The sequence below is a fragment of the Esox lucius genome, chromosome 5 (assembly GCF_011004845.1).
Source record: "Esox lucius isolate fEsoLuc1 chromosome 5, fEsoLuc1.pri, whole genome shotgun sequence".
Classification (NCBI taxonomy): Eukaryota; Metazoa; Chordata; class Actinopteri; order Esociformes; family Esocidae; genus Esox; species Esox lucius.
The window spans coordinates 11,993,901-12,007,387 of record NC_047573.1 but is presented as its reverse complement, the minus strand read 5'-3'; the positions used below and the strand labels follow the sequence as shown (position 1 = coordinate 12,007,387).

The 13,487-nt window shown below is 45.1% G+C and overlaps 1 protein-coding gene across 6 annotated transcripts in view; it reads left to right on the top strand.

Moving 5' to 3' along the window:
* ccser2b (coiled-coil serine-rich protein 2b) overlaps positions 1-13,487 on the top strand; it is a 74,377-nt gene that overhangs the window by 20,283 nt on the left and 40,607 nt on the right. For all 6 annotated transcript variants that reach the window (XM_010895648.4, XM_010895650.4, XM_010895649.4 and 3 more), the window contains one exon: positions 63-268. In XM_010895648.4, the coding sequence (XP_010893950.2) occupies positions 63-268 (206 nt within the window). The remainder of the gene's footprint in view (positions 1-62; positions 269-13,487) is intronic.

The window sequence follows — 13,487 nt, the reverse complement described above, 5'->3', positions numbered from 1 at the left end:
CTTCACCGGGGCCTCTGGGACTTGTGCAGCCGGCGAGTGACGCGCCTTTCCTCCCTTTTCAGGGGATAGGAACCACCTGCGGGTGTTGTCTCGACGTGCCAGCCAGGCCCTGTCCGGGGGCGCGGACTACGCCCACGGCTCGTCTCTGGACCTCTCCCCCTCCGACTCTGGCTCAGGGGGGACCTATATGTGGGACGAGGAGGGTCTGGAGCCGCTGGGGTCCTCCACGCACCCTTGTGGGAGCTACGACTCAGAGCTCAACAGCATGGTGAGTCTGGATGCTGTGCATTAGAATGTAATCTAATGTGAGCGCTTTTTCTTTGACCCATTTCCTGTCGTCACAACCTTTGTCCTGAGATGTTTTAGAGCGTGGTTGGCCGTGTTTCTCTGCTCCACTGCACAGTCTCTAAGTTAGTCTAGTTAGTTTTATTTAGGTATTGAAAATGACAGTGTTGAACAGCCGTACTAATTTGACCACAAAGAATACATAATGCTATGGTTTTGACAACTCTCAACTGATTGAATTAGGTTTTATTCTCTCATGGGTGTGGGAGACATCAATCTTCACCTGTACTTTGGTCTCTGCTGCACGTGTAGGATGTGTTTCTGTTTCAGGGATTGCCGAGTCTTAGCTACCTGTCATAATGTGTTTCAACCCTTGTCCTGTTATCTTTTACTTTTGTTTGCTTTTTTTTTATATTCACTGTTTTACCTTTCCCTTGTTCACACAACTTCTATTCTGTGGAATATCCCGGGTGATTTCTATTAGCGGGGCTGAGGTTGTTCCGCCAGTTTTGACCTGAATGAGCTCACTGCCTGGCCCTACCTATGTGGGTTGTAAGGCAACAGCATCAGTGTCCCCGGTTTAACTTCACTCCTCAGGGCATTGACCTGTCTGACAGGCCTTCCCCAGTGCTAATGTTTCTTTGACCAGTGTAGTCAGGTGTGTTGCACCGAGGTGGGACGGAGACGGGGGGCCTTAATCTGGCCTGCAGACGGAAAGAAGATCCAAAGAATAGGTGGAATGGTTTTTGCTTCCAGGACACCCATTGGCTGTTGCCCCGGGTGATTTCCCTTCAGCCAATCGCGTGGCCAACGCGAAGGGCGCAGCCACAGGGCTAGAAGCGAGCAGGGGGAGGATGGGGTAGTGCTTCTAGCGGGCCCGTGACGTGGCCCGCAGAACTGAACATCACCCTCCTCCTGTCACCTAGGAAACCAATAACCCAGCCACTCCCCTTTTATGGAGATTGGGGACAGAAAGTATGACTGTTCTTGGAAGCTTGTGATAAGTGACTCAGACAGTGAGTGGTTCCCATTCGTGAAGTCAGCCTTCCAACTACAGGACACAAAGCACTTATCTAAAAAGTGCTGAATCATTGGCGCCTGGTTGGGCCAGCGTTACAAGACAAGCTCAGACGCACACTGAAGCTTTGCCCTTCAATCCGTTTGTTTTAGCCCGGTCGTGTATAAGACCTCCGTTTGCTTATCGTTTGCTTCTCCATTAGAAAATGACCTAGGACTGCTTATGAACCACTGTTCTCCAAACCTGTACAGGGTTCACAGCTATGGCCTCTTTCCTTCACTTAAAGGGTTTCTTGTTTCACTATGGTCTGGGCTAGGCTATATGAGCCCCTTTGGACTGCACAAATCATGCCATGTCAATTTGGCCACAACTGTAATCATTTTGAGTCACATAATACAGACCCACATCATCAAAGAACATTAACCTACAAAAGAAAATCCACTCTGAATATGGGTTATAGGTAATGCAATAATTAAAATTATTTTATGATATTTTATATTTTTTCATATTTGACTGCAACTGATTATCTTGGATGCTGTTGTAAATGCATCACTTGGTATGTTTAAAGTAGTACTTGGGCGACCTCTACTGGACACTGGATGTACAGTTGGCTGTTGCCTCATATTGTCTCTTTGCAGTGCAGAAGAATCCCGCCAGAGGGTAGCATTGATCAGCAAGTTCAGAGGCAGACGTTATTTTACGTAATATGTTCAAATACCTTTGGCAAACTATGCACTGTAGAAACGTGCTGCAATTCTACTGATACAGATTTAATATACTGTCCGATTTAAAGCTGTTTGCACTTTAACACCATTGACCCATTTTTGGCTCTGTATTCCAGGACTATGTCCAAATACTTCTGGGGTTCACTGCATATGTTTCTATATATATAAAGGGACTGAACTAAACAGTGGGATTCACAGAACACAGCTGACATTACCAGAGACAAGAACACAGGGAACACCCCTATCAACAGAAAGCCTTCCAATACAGAATGATCTTAGCTATTAAGGCTTTTAAAAAAAAAAAATATTACTGTGATTGTGTGCCGAATAGATTAGATGTTTGTTTATATTTGGCTGTAACACTGGTGGGATACTGGTGTAACGTATACTATATACCGAACATCACTGCAAATTAAATCAGAGGAGAGACAAAGGTTTTTCCAAATTTCCACCCCAGAACCACTATAGGGAGTCTTGGATTAGTACATGCATGGCCACTCTTAAAGAAATTCAGACCTAAAAAATAGTAGCAGTAAGCTCATTATAAAGACAGAGCGACAGGGGAGGGAATAAACCAGAGAGTGAGATAGGCTGGATGAGAGCTGAGTCGAGCTGCAGTTAACAAGTGAATAGGCCTAAGTGGTAGAAAGCCTATAGGAGAAAGACGGGAAGACTTAGGGACCGATGGGCAGCGGGAGAGACAAAGGAGTGGGAGAGACAGAGATGGAACGGGAGCAGGCAACAATAGGACCAGCTGAAAGAGGGTGGGGGAGAATAAATGGTACTAAGTGGTAGGAAGGGTTCAGATAACGAATGAAGCGAGAGCGAGAGACTAGAGTTTGAGGTTACTGGCAGACAGGCCCGAGATACCGACCGGACGGACAGACAAGACCTCCCCCCGCCCCCCGTGAGCCATCAAGCAGACTAGTCCTCCCCGTAGGACTGTGTGAGGTGGTGTTGGGTGGAGGTGCTAATGCACTAACACAGGACTAAGCCAACGCTGCCCACCTCTAAATCTGTCGTGTCCGCGCCCCCCCCCCCCCCCCCCCCATCACGCCCAAGGCGTTGCCTACCTGACCGAAATGTGATTTGTTACCAGTATCTGCTGGCATATTGGAGTCAACCGAGTTTAATTACGCCCGTGTTTGTGACGTTGACAGGGGCCCCGTAACGCACTCCTCCCTGGTGGCGGTGGCTGCCAAGCTCTCTTCAGACGCCTGTGATTAGCTGTTGAAAAATGACGGCCTCTGTGCTGTTCTCTTTAAACGAGGACTGAAAGGGCGGTGCCACATTGCCGGAGACAGCCAGAGGAGTGTGCTGAGCGTGTGATGGTTAGAGGGGCTGGGCCCCGGAAGCGTGACTAATTCATCCGGAGCTATTTGATTGCCTTCCTCGCCACTGCAGACAGTGCAGGGAGCCTGCGGTCATAATACGACGACTGCTGGCAGGAAAAGAATCCCTCCTAGAATAGTTTGGAACTATGTGGATGTGTGTGCGAGTGAGGCTGAGGTATCGGATTTGATCTTCCATTGCTTCATGTCGGCCTGCGCCAAAGGCGTTCACCCAACAGCATTCACGTGACTGCTGACTCATGGTGATGCTTGCACATGCGCACATGCTGGTTTCGCTGGTATTTGTTTGGGTCAAATCCAGGTCAATTTTGTCTTGGTCATGCCCTGATTCCAAAGACTGGAGAAAGGCCTCTTTTTAGGACCTCTCTCTTTACCCTACTTTTGTCCTAACCTACCCCTAACAAAAATTCTGTTGTATTTAAAGACTTAATTGGCATTGGAAACCATCATTTACTTTGCCAAACCAAGGTATACAGTGGCTTCAGAAAGTATTCAGATCACGGCTTCTGTTAGCTGCCTAAGGTCGACTCAAAACTCTTCAGAAATGTACTTACCAAAAACATTGTGCTTTATGAAGCCTCATGCCTGGTCAGGTTTAACCTTTATAAGGTTATTCCATAACAAAATAGTTAATATATTAAATGATTAATGTATGTACAAAGTGAATATAAATCTTTAGTTAGTACATTAGATATCTTATCCTTCTTTCTTTTGTGGTTTCCAAGGGAATTTTTATGTGGAACAACGATGGGTGGAGAAAATACAGGCACTATAGCTTTTGACATAAAAAGCAGGTAAAATTATTGGCTGCCTGACAAATTGTGCGGTATATTTCTTTTATTGCAGTCTCCAAAACTTCCAAACTGCTCACGATGTCCTCATAATCAACTTTAGAGAAGTGTACCCTAACTGGGCAAAACTTCCAAAGATTCCCTTAGTTATCCAGATAGACAGTGTGCCTGCAGAGTGGAGATTCTCTCTCCAAAACCGGATATAGATGGCATCAAGCGATTGTCTTTGGGAGGACGTTACCATAAATGTCTTTGTTTTTCAAACGTCCAGGAAAATAAAATGCTGCCAGTCACATTGTCCAGCGGGAATGTTCTGATCAGACGCTCTGATTTGGATGTCTTTACGTTATCCAAATTTTGTGGTGTTATGGTCTTTTTTTTAGAATTGATTACAGGCTTTTTTTCCACCAACAGTCTTCACACAATTCCCCGTAAAACGGCTTAAATGACAAAAATGGCAATTTACTCAAATAAAACCCCACAAAACCCAGGAGACTCAATCCTGACTAGTCTCCTGGTTTCTGCTGCTGAGAAGCGTCCTCATTGCCTGATTCTCCCACCATAAAGATCTGATTGGAGTGCTGCAGAAAGGATCTATTGGAGTGGCCTTTTTGTTCTTGGGCACCCCCTTTGTCTAGTGTCTTAGTTTGGCTCCATGTCCAGCTCTAAGAAATGTATTGGTTGTTCCAGATATCTTCCATTTCACAGTTCTACTGTGCTTCTGTCAGCCTTCCACAGATCTATGCCTCAACACAATTGTATTTCGGAGGTCTACACAATTCATGGACTTCATGGCTTGTTTGCTCTGACATTTTATACCGACACGTGTGCGCCTTATTTATCTGAGCTCCATATGGAGTGTCATGTCAAAGGGTCTGAATACTTATGCACGTGTGATATATCCGTTAAAATTTTCCCGTGAATTGGCACACATTGCTAAAAACATGCTTTTGTTTGCGTTATTGTTTTAGATTGATGGCAAAAAATATAATGAAATGAGTAATAAATAGAGTATAACACAACAACATATGGTGGAAGTGGTCTGAATGCTTCCAGAAGGTACTGTAAATAAGTAAATGACAGAAGTGAACACCCAAACTCAAAATTAAGGGTTGAACCAATGTACAAATGGCTTCAAGTTTAAATGTCTTCTCTCAAGAGCCAGGTCTGCCAATCTGTACATAAATCTGTATGTTTTTCTTGTGTCAGTTACAGTAGTCAGGTATTCTGCCATTGTGTTCTCTCCATTTAGGGCAAGGTAACATTTTCGTTTGCTTTGTTTTTAGGTTAAGTCTTTCCAGTGTATCAAATATTTTTAGATTTTGTGAGGAATATTTTATTTTTCTCGTGTTTTGGTTGGGTCTATATTCTCCTAGGACTCTGTGGGATCAGTTTGGGTTTGTGAACAGAGCCCCAAATCCAGATGGCTTACCAGGCTTTTCTCTTGGTTCATCTCTCTTTAGATGAGGGATTTGCTATGGATGGTTTTAGAATCGCTTTCCTTTAGGTTGGTGTGAAATGTAACTGCTATTTTCTGGATTTTCATAATTAATGGGCATATTCCTAATTCTCCTAATTCTGATGTGCATTAATTATTCTGGGTTTTGTGTAGTACTCCAAGGATATCTTTGCAGAATTCCAAATGCAGAGTCTCAATTGGATTTATCCTATTTTGAGATTTCTTGGTTGGATGGTTGACTTCTGACCTCCTGAACATAGAGTGCAATGGGTTCTATAACAGATTGGAGTTTTTTATTTAGCCACATCCTGATTGGGATGTAAAGGTTTATGCTCTTTTTGATGCCTGAGACGGCCCTTCTTACCTGAACATGTCACTGAGATCATTCACAGCCTGTGAAATTGATGTTTAGGTCGAGGTAGGTGTACTTCTTTGTTTGCCTTAGAGCAAAGGTTTTCTCTCTGTAATCCTCTTGGTTCTGGCACCTGGACCTTATTTGGGGAGATAATTATTTTTGTGTTCCTGAGAGTCGCTGTCAGGGTCGCGGTCTAGGTGCTGTTCTGGGTCCTCCCTGGTTGGGAACAGAAGCACCAGTCTTCAAACAAAAGCCATTTGATTTCTGTGTCTTTTAGCGACCTTGCCAATTCATTGATATCAACATTTGAATGAGTGGGGTTCAAACTGCATCCATGTCTCAACCGCGGCACTGAGGGATCCAAGTAATTTGTGCAGGTTATTTTTTTCTGGATTGTGGGGGTGGATTAAGCCTTTGTTCCAAATATTGGGGAAGATGATGAAGCTTTGAAGAAGGGTGACTGCTCGCTTGGAGTTTGTCAAACAGCACCTAGAAGGCTCTAAGCCGCTCTGTAGACAGCTCTGGACAGCTCTGGACAGCTCTGTGGACAATTCCTTTAACCTCAGTGCGTGGCTTTTACTTTGACATTCAACTGTAGGATGTTATTTATACAGGCGTGTGCCTTGACAAATTATGTCCTATCAGTTAAATTTACCACAGGTGGACATTAAGTTGTAGAAACATCTCAAGGATGATCAATAGAAACAAGATGTACCTGAGCTATTTAGAGTAAATACATATTTAAATGCAACATTATTATTATTATTATAATTTTTTGAATACATTTTCACTTTTTTTTTTTTGCCTTGTCATTATACTATATTGACTGTAGATTGACCAAAAAAACAATTCAACCAATTTTAGTTGTTTTAAGTCTTCAACATAAAACATAGTTTAGGGGCATATTGACAAGGCATTGCAACCACCTATACAATCTACTGACTAACTAACCCAAATTACCACATTGTCCAGCCTAAATATAACCCTAACCTTAACTTCAAAATCTAACCCTTACCTTAGCTCCATATGCTAACTCCAAACCCGAACCCAAAAGCCTTCTAAAACATTGAAAAGTCAGTGGAACATGGAAAACGTCAGGACTTTCCACAATGTGTCATGTTTCCATGTAAGGTCGGGACACCCAAGTATTTTGGTCCTGAAAAGGCGGCGAAACGAGCAGACAGACAGGCGGGGACGGACGGAGATGAATAAATTGGATGTTTTTCACTCCCGAAGCCGGAGGAGTGTCAAGACGGGGATGTGACGGTGCGCCCGCCTCACGGGCCTCGCGTGGCGGTCTGCTTCCCACGCCGGTGTCTGTCCCCGCTTCTGCTCTGTCACTCTCCATGTGGGAACATCCGTTATGCTCAGGCGTCACCGCTGATTCTGAGCGGCTGTGTCAGCCCCACTGAGCCTGGCTGTCCTGTCTGTCTGCACTCATCTCCTCAGCCAAGCGCCGCCGCCAGACACGTCAGCCGCCTCCGCCGCCACGGACCGGCCTCGACAGGGACAGCGCCCGCTTCGCTAGACAGAAATGTATGGACTTTTTTTATTGTGCGCGTGGATGTGAGGGTGGTTCGATTCGCTGTGGTTCCTTTCAGTGGATGAGTTTGCATGTCCTGGGTCATGGGTCGCGTTAGGTGGCGTCACGTCCGGTCGTGATTTGAAAGGCAATTCATCATATGCGGACCTGTGGCGTGATCACTGAAGGCAAGACAACCTACCTTTCCAAGCGCCCTTGGCACACTGCGTGGTGTTTTGCCTCCTCTCCGTTGTGTCTCCATGCCTTTGACCTGTCTCACAGAAAGCTTCCCCCACTCTCGATTGCAGCAGAATTGAGTGGGAAATCTCGCAGAAAGCAATCAATACCAAACAAACTGCTCCGTAATGCCAGCCTAAAAAGTAGCTGAATTTGTCAGCACTCTTACTAATAAAAATAAATAAATTGCTAAATATAGAGACACCACAAAATGGCAACAATGAGTTGCATATACAGTTCTTAGTATTTATACACAGGTGCAGTACATTAAACTGTTTGGGTGCAAACAGTCCACCAGGTGGCAGTGTTGGTCCAAGCTGGTTGTGATCGCTCGTGAAGGTCTACAGGCCTGTAGCCTGGGTTATTAACCAACGCCCTCATTCGTGTGTCTCTGCTCAGCTAAGATCTCTCTTGTTTGTCTCTCTTGCCTGTCTCTTGTGTCTCTTTTTGTCCCTCTGTCTCTTTCTGTTAGTCTGTCTCCAAGCGATCTATCGATCTGTCTGTCTCGGTCTGCCTGCCTGTCTGTCTCGGTCTGCCTGCCTGTCTGTCTCGGTCTGCCTGCCTGCCTGTCTGTCTCGGTCTGCCTGCCTGCCTGTCTGTCTCGGTCTGCCTGCCTGCCTGTCTGTCTCGGTCTGCCTGCCTGCCTGTCTGTCTCGGTCTGCCTGCCTGCCTGTCTGTCTCGGTCTGCCTGCCTGCCTCTCTGTCTCGGTCTGCCTGCCTGCCTGCCTGCCTCTCTGTCTCGGTCTGCCTGCCTGCCTGCCTGCCTCTCTGTCTCGGTCTGCCTGCCTGCCTGCCTGCCTCTCTGTAACGGTCGGTCTGTCTGCCTGCCTGCCTCTCTGTAACGGTCGGTCTGCCTGCCTCTCTGTAACGGTCGGTCTGCCTGCCTCTCTGTCACGGTCGGTCTGCCTGCCTGCCTCTCTGTCACGGTCGGTCTGCCTGCCTGCCTCGGTCGGTCTGCCTGCCTGCCTGCCTCGGTCGGCCTGCCTGCCTGCCTGCCTGCCTCGGTCGGTCTGCCTGCCTGCCTCGGTCGGTCTGCCTGCCTGCCTCGGTCGGTCGGTCGGTCGGTCGGTCGGTCTGCCTGCCTGCCTGCCTCGGTCGGCCTGCCTGCCTGCCTCGGTCGGTCTGCCTGCCTGCCTCGGTCGGTCGGTCGGTCGGTCGGTCGGTCTGCCTGCCTGCCTGCCTCGGTCGGCCTGCCTGCCTGCCTCGGTCGGTCGGTCTGCCTGCCTGCATCTGCGGTCTCTGTGTTTTTGCTCTTCCTCTCTCTCTCTGTCACACACACTTTTGCTCATCCATAATCATCTCCACTGTTAATGCAGCGAATGCGGGCGGAGCACATTATGCCTAGAACAACGGAGCTAACTCAAGTGTGCCTGGGGAGACTCATTGTTTTTCTCTGCGTTGCTTCAGTTCACACTGTCTGGTGTTCCTTGGACTCTATTATCTCAATCTGCATAAATAAAGCCACCAAGTTGAATAGCCCTGGCAGTGCTGGGAAATACTGCTGTGTAAAACACAGTCAGAATGTGATCACAAATGTCATTCTTTCCCCCCTCTTCAGTATCATGGCCACATTCAAACTGCAACTGTTGCCAGAATGATCACACTTATGCTGTTGTATAAGTTGCAGTCCGCGGACAGAAGGTATCTAATTATGAATAGTATGTAGAGCAGTGGCAGTGGCCCCCAGCCCCCAAGATATTCCCCTCCTCTAATAGTTCAGATGACCCAGACATCCACCCTCCATCCCTCTCAGTGGCTCTACTTCACTCCGTGTCCTCTTCCTTTCTTTATTCCTGCTCGCTGAGAACATATCACCAGAGAGCGAGAACTCCAGAAGTCGGCCTTTTAATCCCTGCACTGATTCTCCCATCAAAGCCCTGTGTGTCTGTCTTAGGGTCGTCATTTAAAACTGTTTGCTATCGGGGCGTGCACACAGTGTGCTAATGTTCAGAAAGGCCTCTTCATTAGCTGATAGAGGTGGCAGCCTCTCTAGGCCTCTTTGTTTGTCTTTGTTTTAGTCATTAGGCTAAGCTCAGGCTCAGTCAGCCATTGTATCGGTGCCAAAGAGGTAATGTTTACTGTGCATTAGGGACCTGGATGAACTGTGTGAATAAAAAAGCTATACTAAAACCTACAACATACAATCTATCCCGTCACTGAATGGAACCCACTCTTTAACACACTCTATTTTTAACACGTCGTCCCTTATTTCAGTGTGTGGACTCTAACGGCGAAGAGCAGTCACTCACGCTTTGTTTAATGGTAGAAAGGAAAGAACAGCCCCCACTAGAATATTTTGGGTGAACGGTGGGATATAATGTTCTCTCCTGGAGAGGACATTATTTAAACAAAGTTAAACCATCCCCCTCCTGGACCCTAAAGCAGTATTTCCCAGATCTTTGCCTGTCATTCTGAAGGGGTCAACATTTTTATTTATTTTTATAAATACTGGAATCAAGTGAAATGCTGGATGGCGAGTTGATTAGTTGAATAATTGTGAGTGCTAGGGCAAAGACAAAACTGCAGCCTGTTGGGGTGCTAGGATGCTCTGACATGACATGCAGGATTTAGTCAGTGTGCGAGTGGAGCGGCAATTTAATCACACCGTGATGGGCCTGACCTTTTTCCTCCACTTTACTGATGCTGCTTGACAATTTCATTACCTTTCTCTCTCTCTCTCTCTCTCTCTCTCTCTATCTCTCGCTTGCTCTCTTCCCGTCTCTCTCTCACTCTCTCTATTTTACTCTCACTCTCTCTCTCACTCTCACTTCAGTTCCCTTCATTGGCACCTCGCTCATGTGCACATATTGCCAGTGTGCAATCCCAATGTTTTAACAACATATAACCAATTTTTTGAGAAAGATAATCAATAAATACGTTGAAAATAAGGCAGTTGAACACGCAGTATAAAACACAAAAACGATAGGCTGCCTTTCCTCATCAGAAAGATCCTTAAATTAACACAATTGTGGAAATGATTGTCTCTGATTGTTTGGTATTTTTTACATTGTGCTAGGAAGTGCAGCTCTGTCTCTGGTTCAGCTATGGTGCAGTGATCCCACCGCTTTCCCCCTACCGGGAGCCAGGTCTTTCTGTGCCTTCCCTTCTCACTGAGCCTGTACTTTAGTCAAGGTTTTTCTGAGGTTTTGATCAGTCACCACAGTCATATAGTTTTCCATGGTGTACTGTCTGTTTAGGGCCAGATAGCACTGCATTTTGCTTTGTGCTTGTGTTCTCTCTGTCTTTCTCGGTCTGTCTTGGTCTCTCCATGTGTCTGTGTCTCGGCCTTTCTCTCTCAATATCTCTGTCTCTGCCTCTCTAGTAAAGGTTAAATGCGGTTCTGGCTTGGGGCAGTGAGCACAACCTGTCCTGTTTCGGTAGCCAGACTTGCTTTTGACAACCAATTTTTGTGGCAAGCCTATGTTCACTGAATCTGTTTATCAGTTTTCTGTCAGTCACAGTGGAACTAATAAAAATAATCCTCCTTAGTTAGTCAAGATTAGAGTCAATCATAACCTGTGGCATCCCTCAAGGGTCAGCAAAACAGACCTGTTTGCTTGCAGCTATGTATACACTACCACTTTGCCAGATCTATAGACAATTTCACTGCTACACAGACAACATACAAGTGTACATGAGAACCAGACATAACTTCTGCTTGGCCATCCTTGTCCAACTATTGGCATGTTGTAAAATATTGGATTCAAAGCCACTTCCTCCACCTCCACACCAGTAAGAATAAGGTATTGCTGATCGTCCCCCGACTGCAGACTTCTTCAATATCTCCTCCTTCAATATCTCAATCTCAGTTATAACCAACTGTGTGTGAAAATCGACCTGGCTCTCTCTTATAATGCACTTATTTGTCATGTCTTTAAAACATAATCTCTTGCCTAGGGCTGCACGATTTGGGTTGCAATTTCTTTGACAAACATTGCAATTACGGTTATGATCTGCGATTTTTATACATGGATGTAAAGTGTAGATAATGCCACTACTACACAAAAATAGAGATCATAGCATACATAATGTGCAGTGGCGCTTTCTGCGTTTGCTATACTTGTGCTGTTGCCATAGCTAGTTAGGGAACATTTCTCAGCCCTTTCGGTATATTTTCTCCTGTATTAAGTATCTTTGTAGGCTCAGAGGTTGATGCTGAAACTTATAACCATAATAACAATCAGCGCTTGACATTAACACTGTGGCTAGTGGTTTTCCAAAGTTACTAGCCACTCAGCATTTCCACTAGCCACCATTTTGTCGTTGGGGATTTACGTTTTATTTGATAAAATGACTATGGTGTGCTACATCTTAGCCTGTCTTGTTCACTGGTTCAGTCACTATTAGGCAAAGGTGGTACCCCACTCTACCAGACACCTCTCTGTGAAATGCTTTATATAATGTGGCTACACACTAGAAAAAGACTATTATAGTGTTAAATCTGACCTGTTGTCCATGTCCACTGAAGCAGCTAATAAACACTACAATGTCCTCCCTAATATCAACCAAAATATGCAAGCAATATATTTATTCTTAACATAACCTAGAACTATTAACATACTATTTACTATTAACAAAAATAAATGTGAAATCACACATCAGCTCTATAATTAATCGCAGTCAATCTTATTGTGTATTTTTGTTATGCTATGTTCTTGTTAATATAGACTTGCATAAAAAAAAGTCTATATTAGTTAAATATGTTAATTCTATATTTTTTACTCTATATATTGCATATATAGCCTAAGGTTTTTGGTGATAGTATATACCCTAATCTGATGGTCTTTTCACCTGTCATCTTCGTTTGTCTGGCGATCTCTCTTTAAAAACAAATCTGTAATTTAGTTTTTTAAAAAGGTTATGCAGATTAGATGTAGTTTGGGTTATTAGGTTTTAATGGAATATTTTGACATGCTTGGGTGTAAAAGATCTAGGATCCACCTGTTTTTACTCATCCCCGCGATGTCTGGACCCGTGTGGTCCTGCATGCAAGGTTGCCAGATTTCATTGACCATAAACTGTATTTTGCTGCAGAACCCAGAAAAAAAAACGAGCCCATGAAAAATACCCCAATTATGTAGGAAACATACCCCACCTGGCAACACTCAGTATGGAAAAAGTTTCCTCCTACCATCATTTTAGGTGCAGTGTTTCGCTGGTATTTTGTATATGAGCGCAAAATCATGTTTTACCAAGCCAACACACAGAGGCGGTGCAAGATTTTGGGAAGGCTGTTGCCTTTGAGTTTTGAATTTCAGGAAAAACCCTGTGTATGGATATAGTATAGAATGCCACCCGCCAAAGTGGCTAGTAAGAGTGACTGCGTTACACGCCACAGCCAAATTCTACCCACATTTGTGGGGTGGGCGGGTGCCAATATCAAGCCCTAAAAATCATGCTGATGTGTATGTGGGACAATATCTTGGTGCCACTCGCTAACTTGAAGCAGACGTCTACGCTGCAGCTACCATCATGTTTTTGAACAAAATGGGTCCAGGTATTTAAGTAATCAACAGAAATACCTACAGCAAGAAAAACTATTACGGAAGTACGATGTGTGCCCGTTTCCTCACGTGAAGCACACCTCATTCATCTTATTCTGGAGCTGAAAATCACTGAAGTTGGCGATTTGGATATTGCACATGTCAGCATTGCAATTTCGATTATAATTCGATTAATCGTGCTTCCCTACTCTTGCCTGAGACCCTCCACCACTTCTGTTGCAGAAAAGCTTATCCATGCC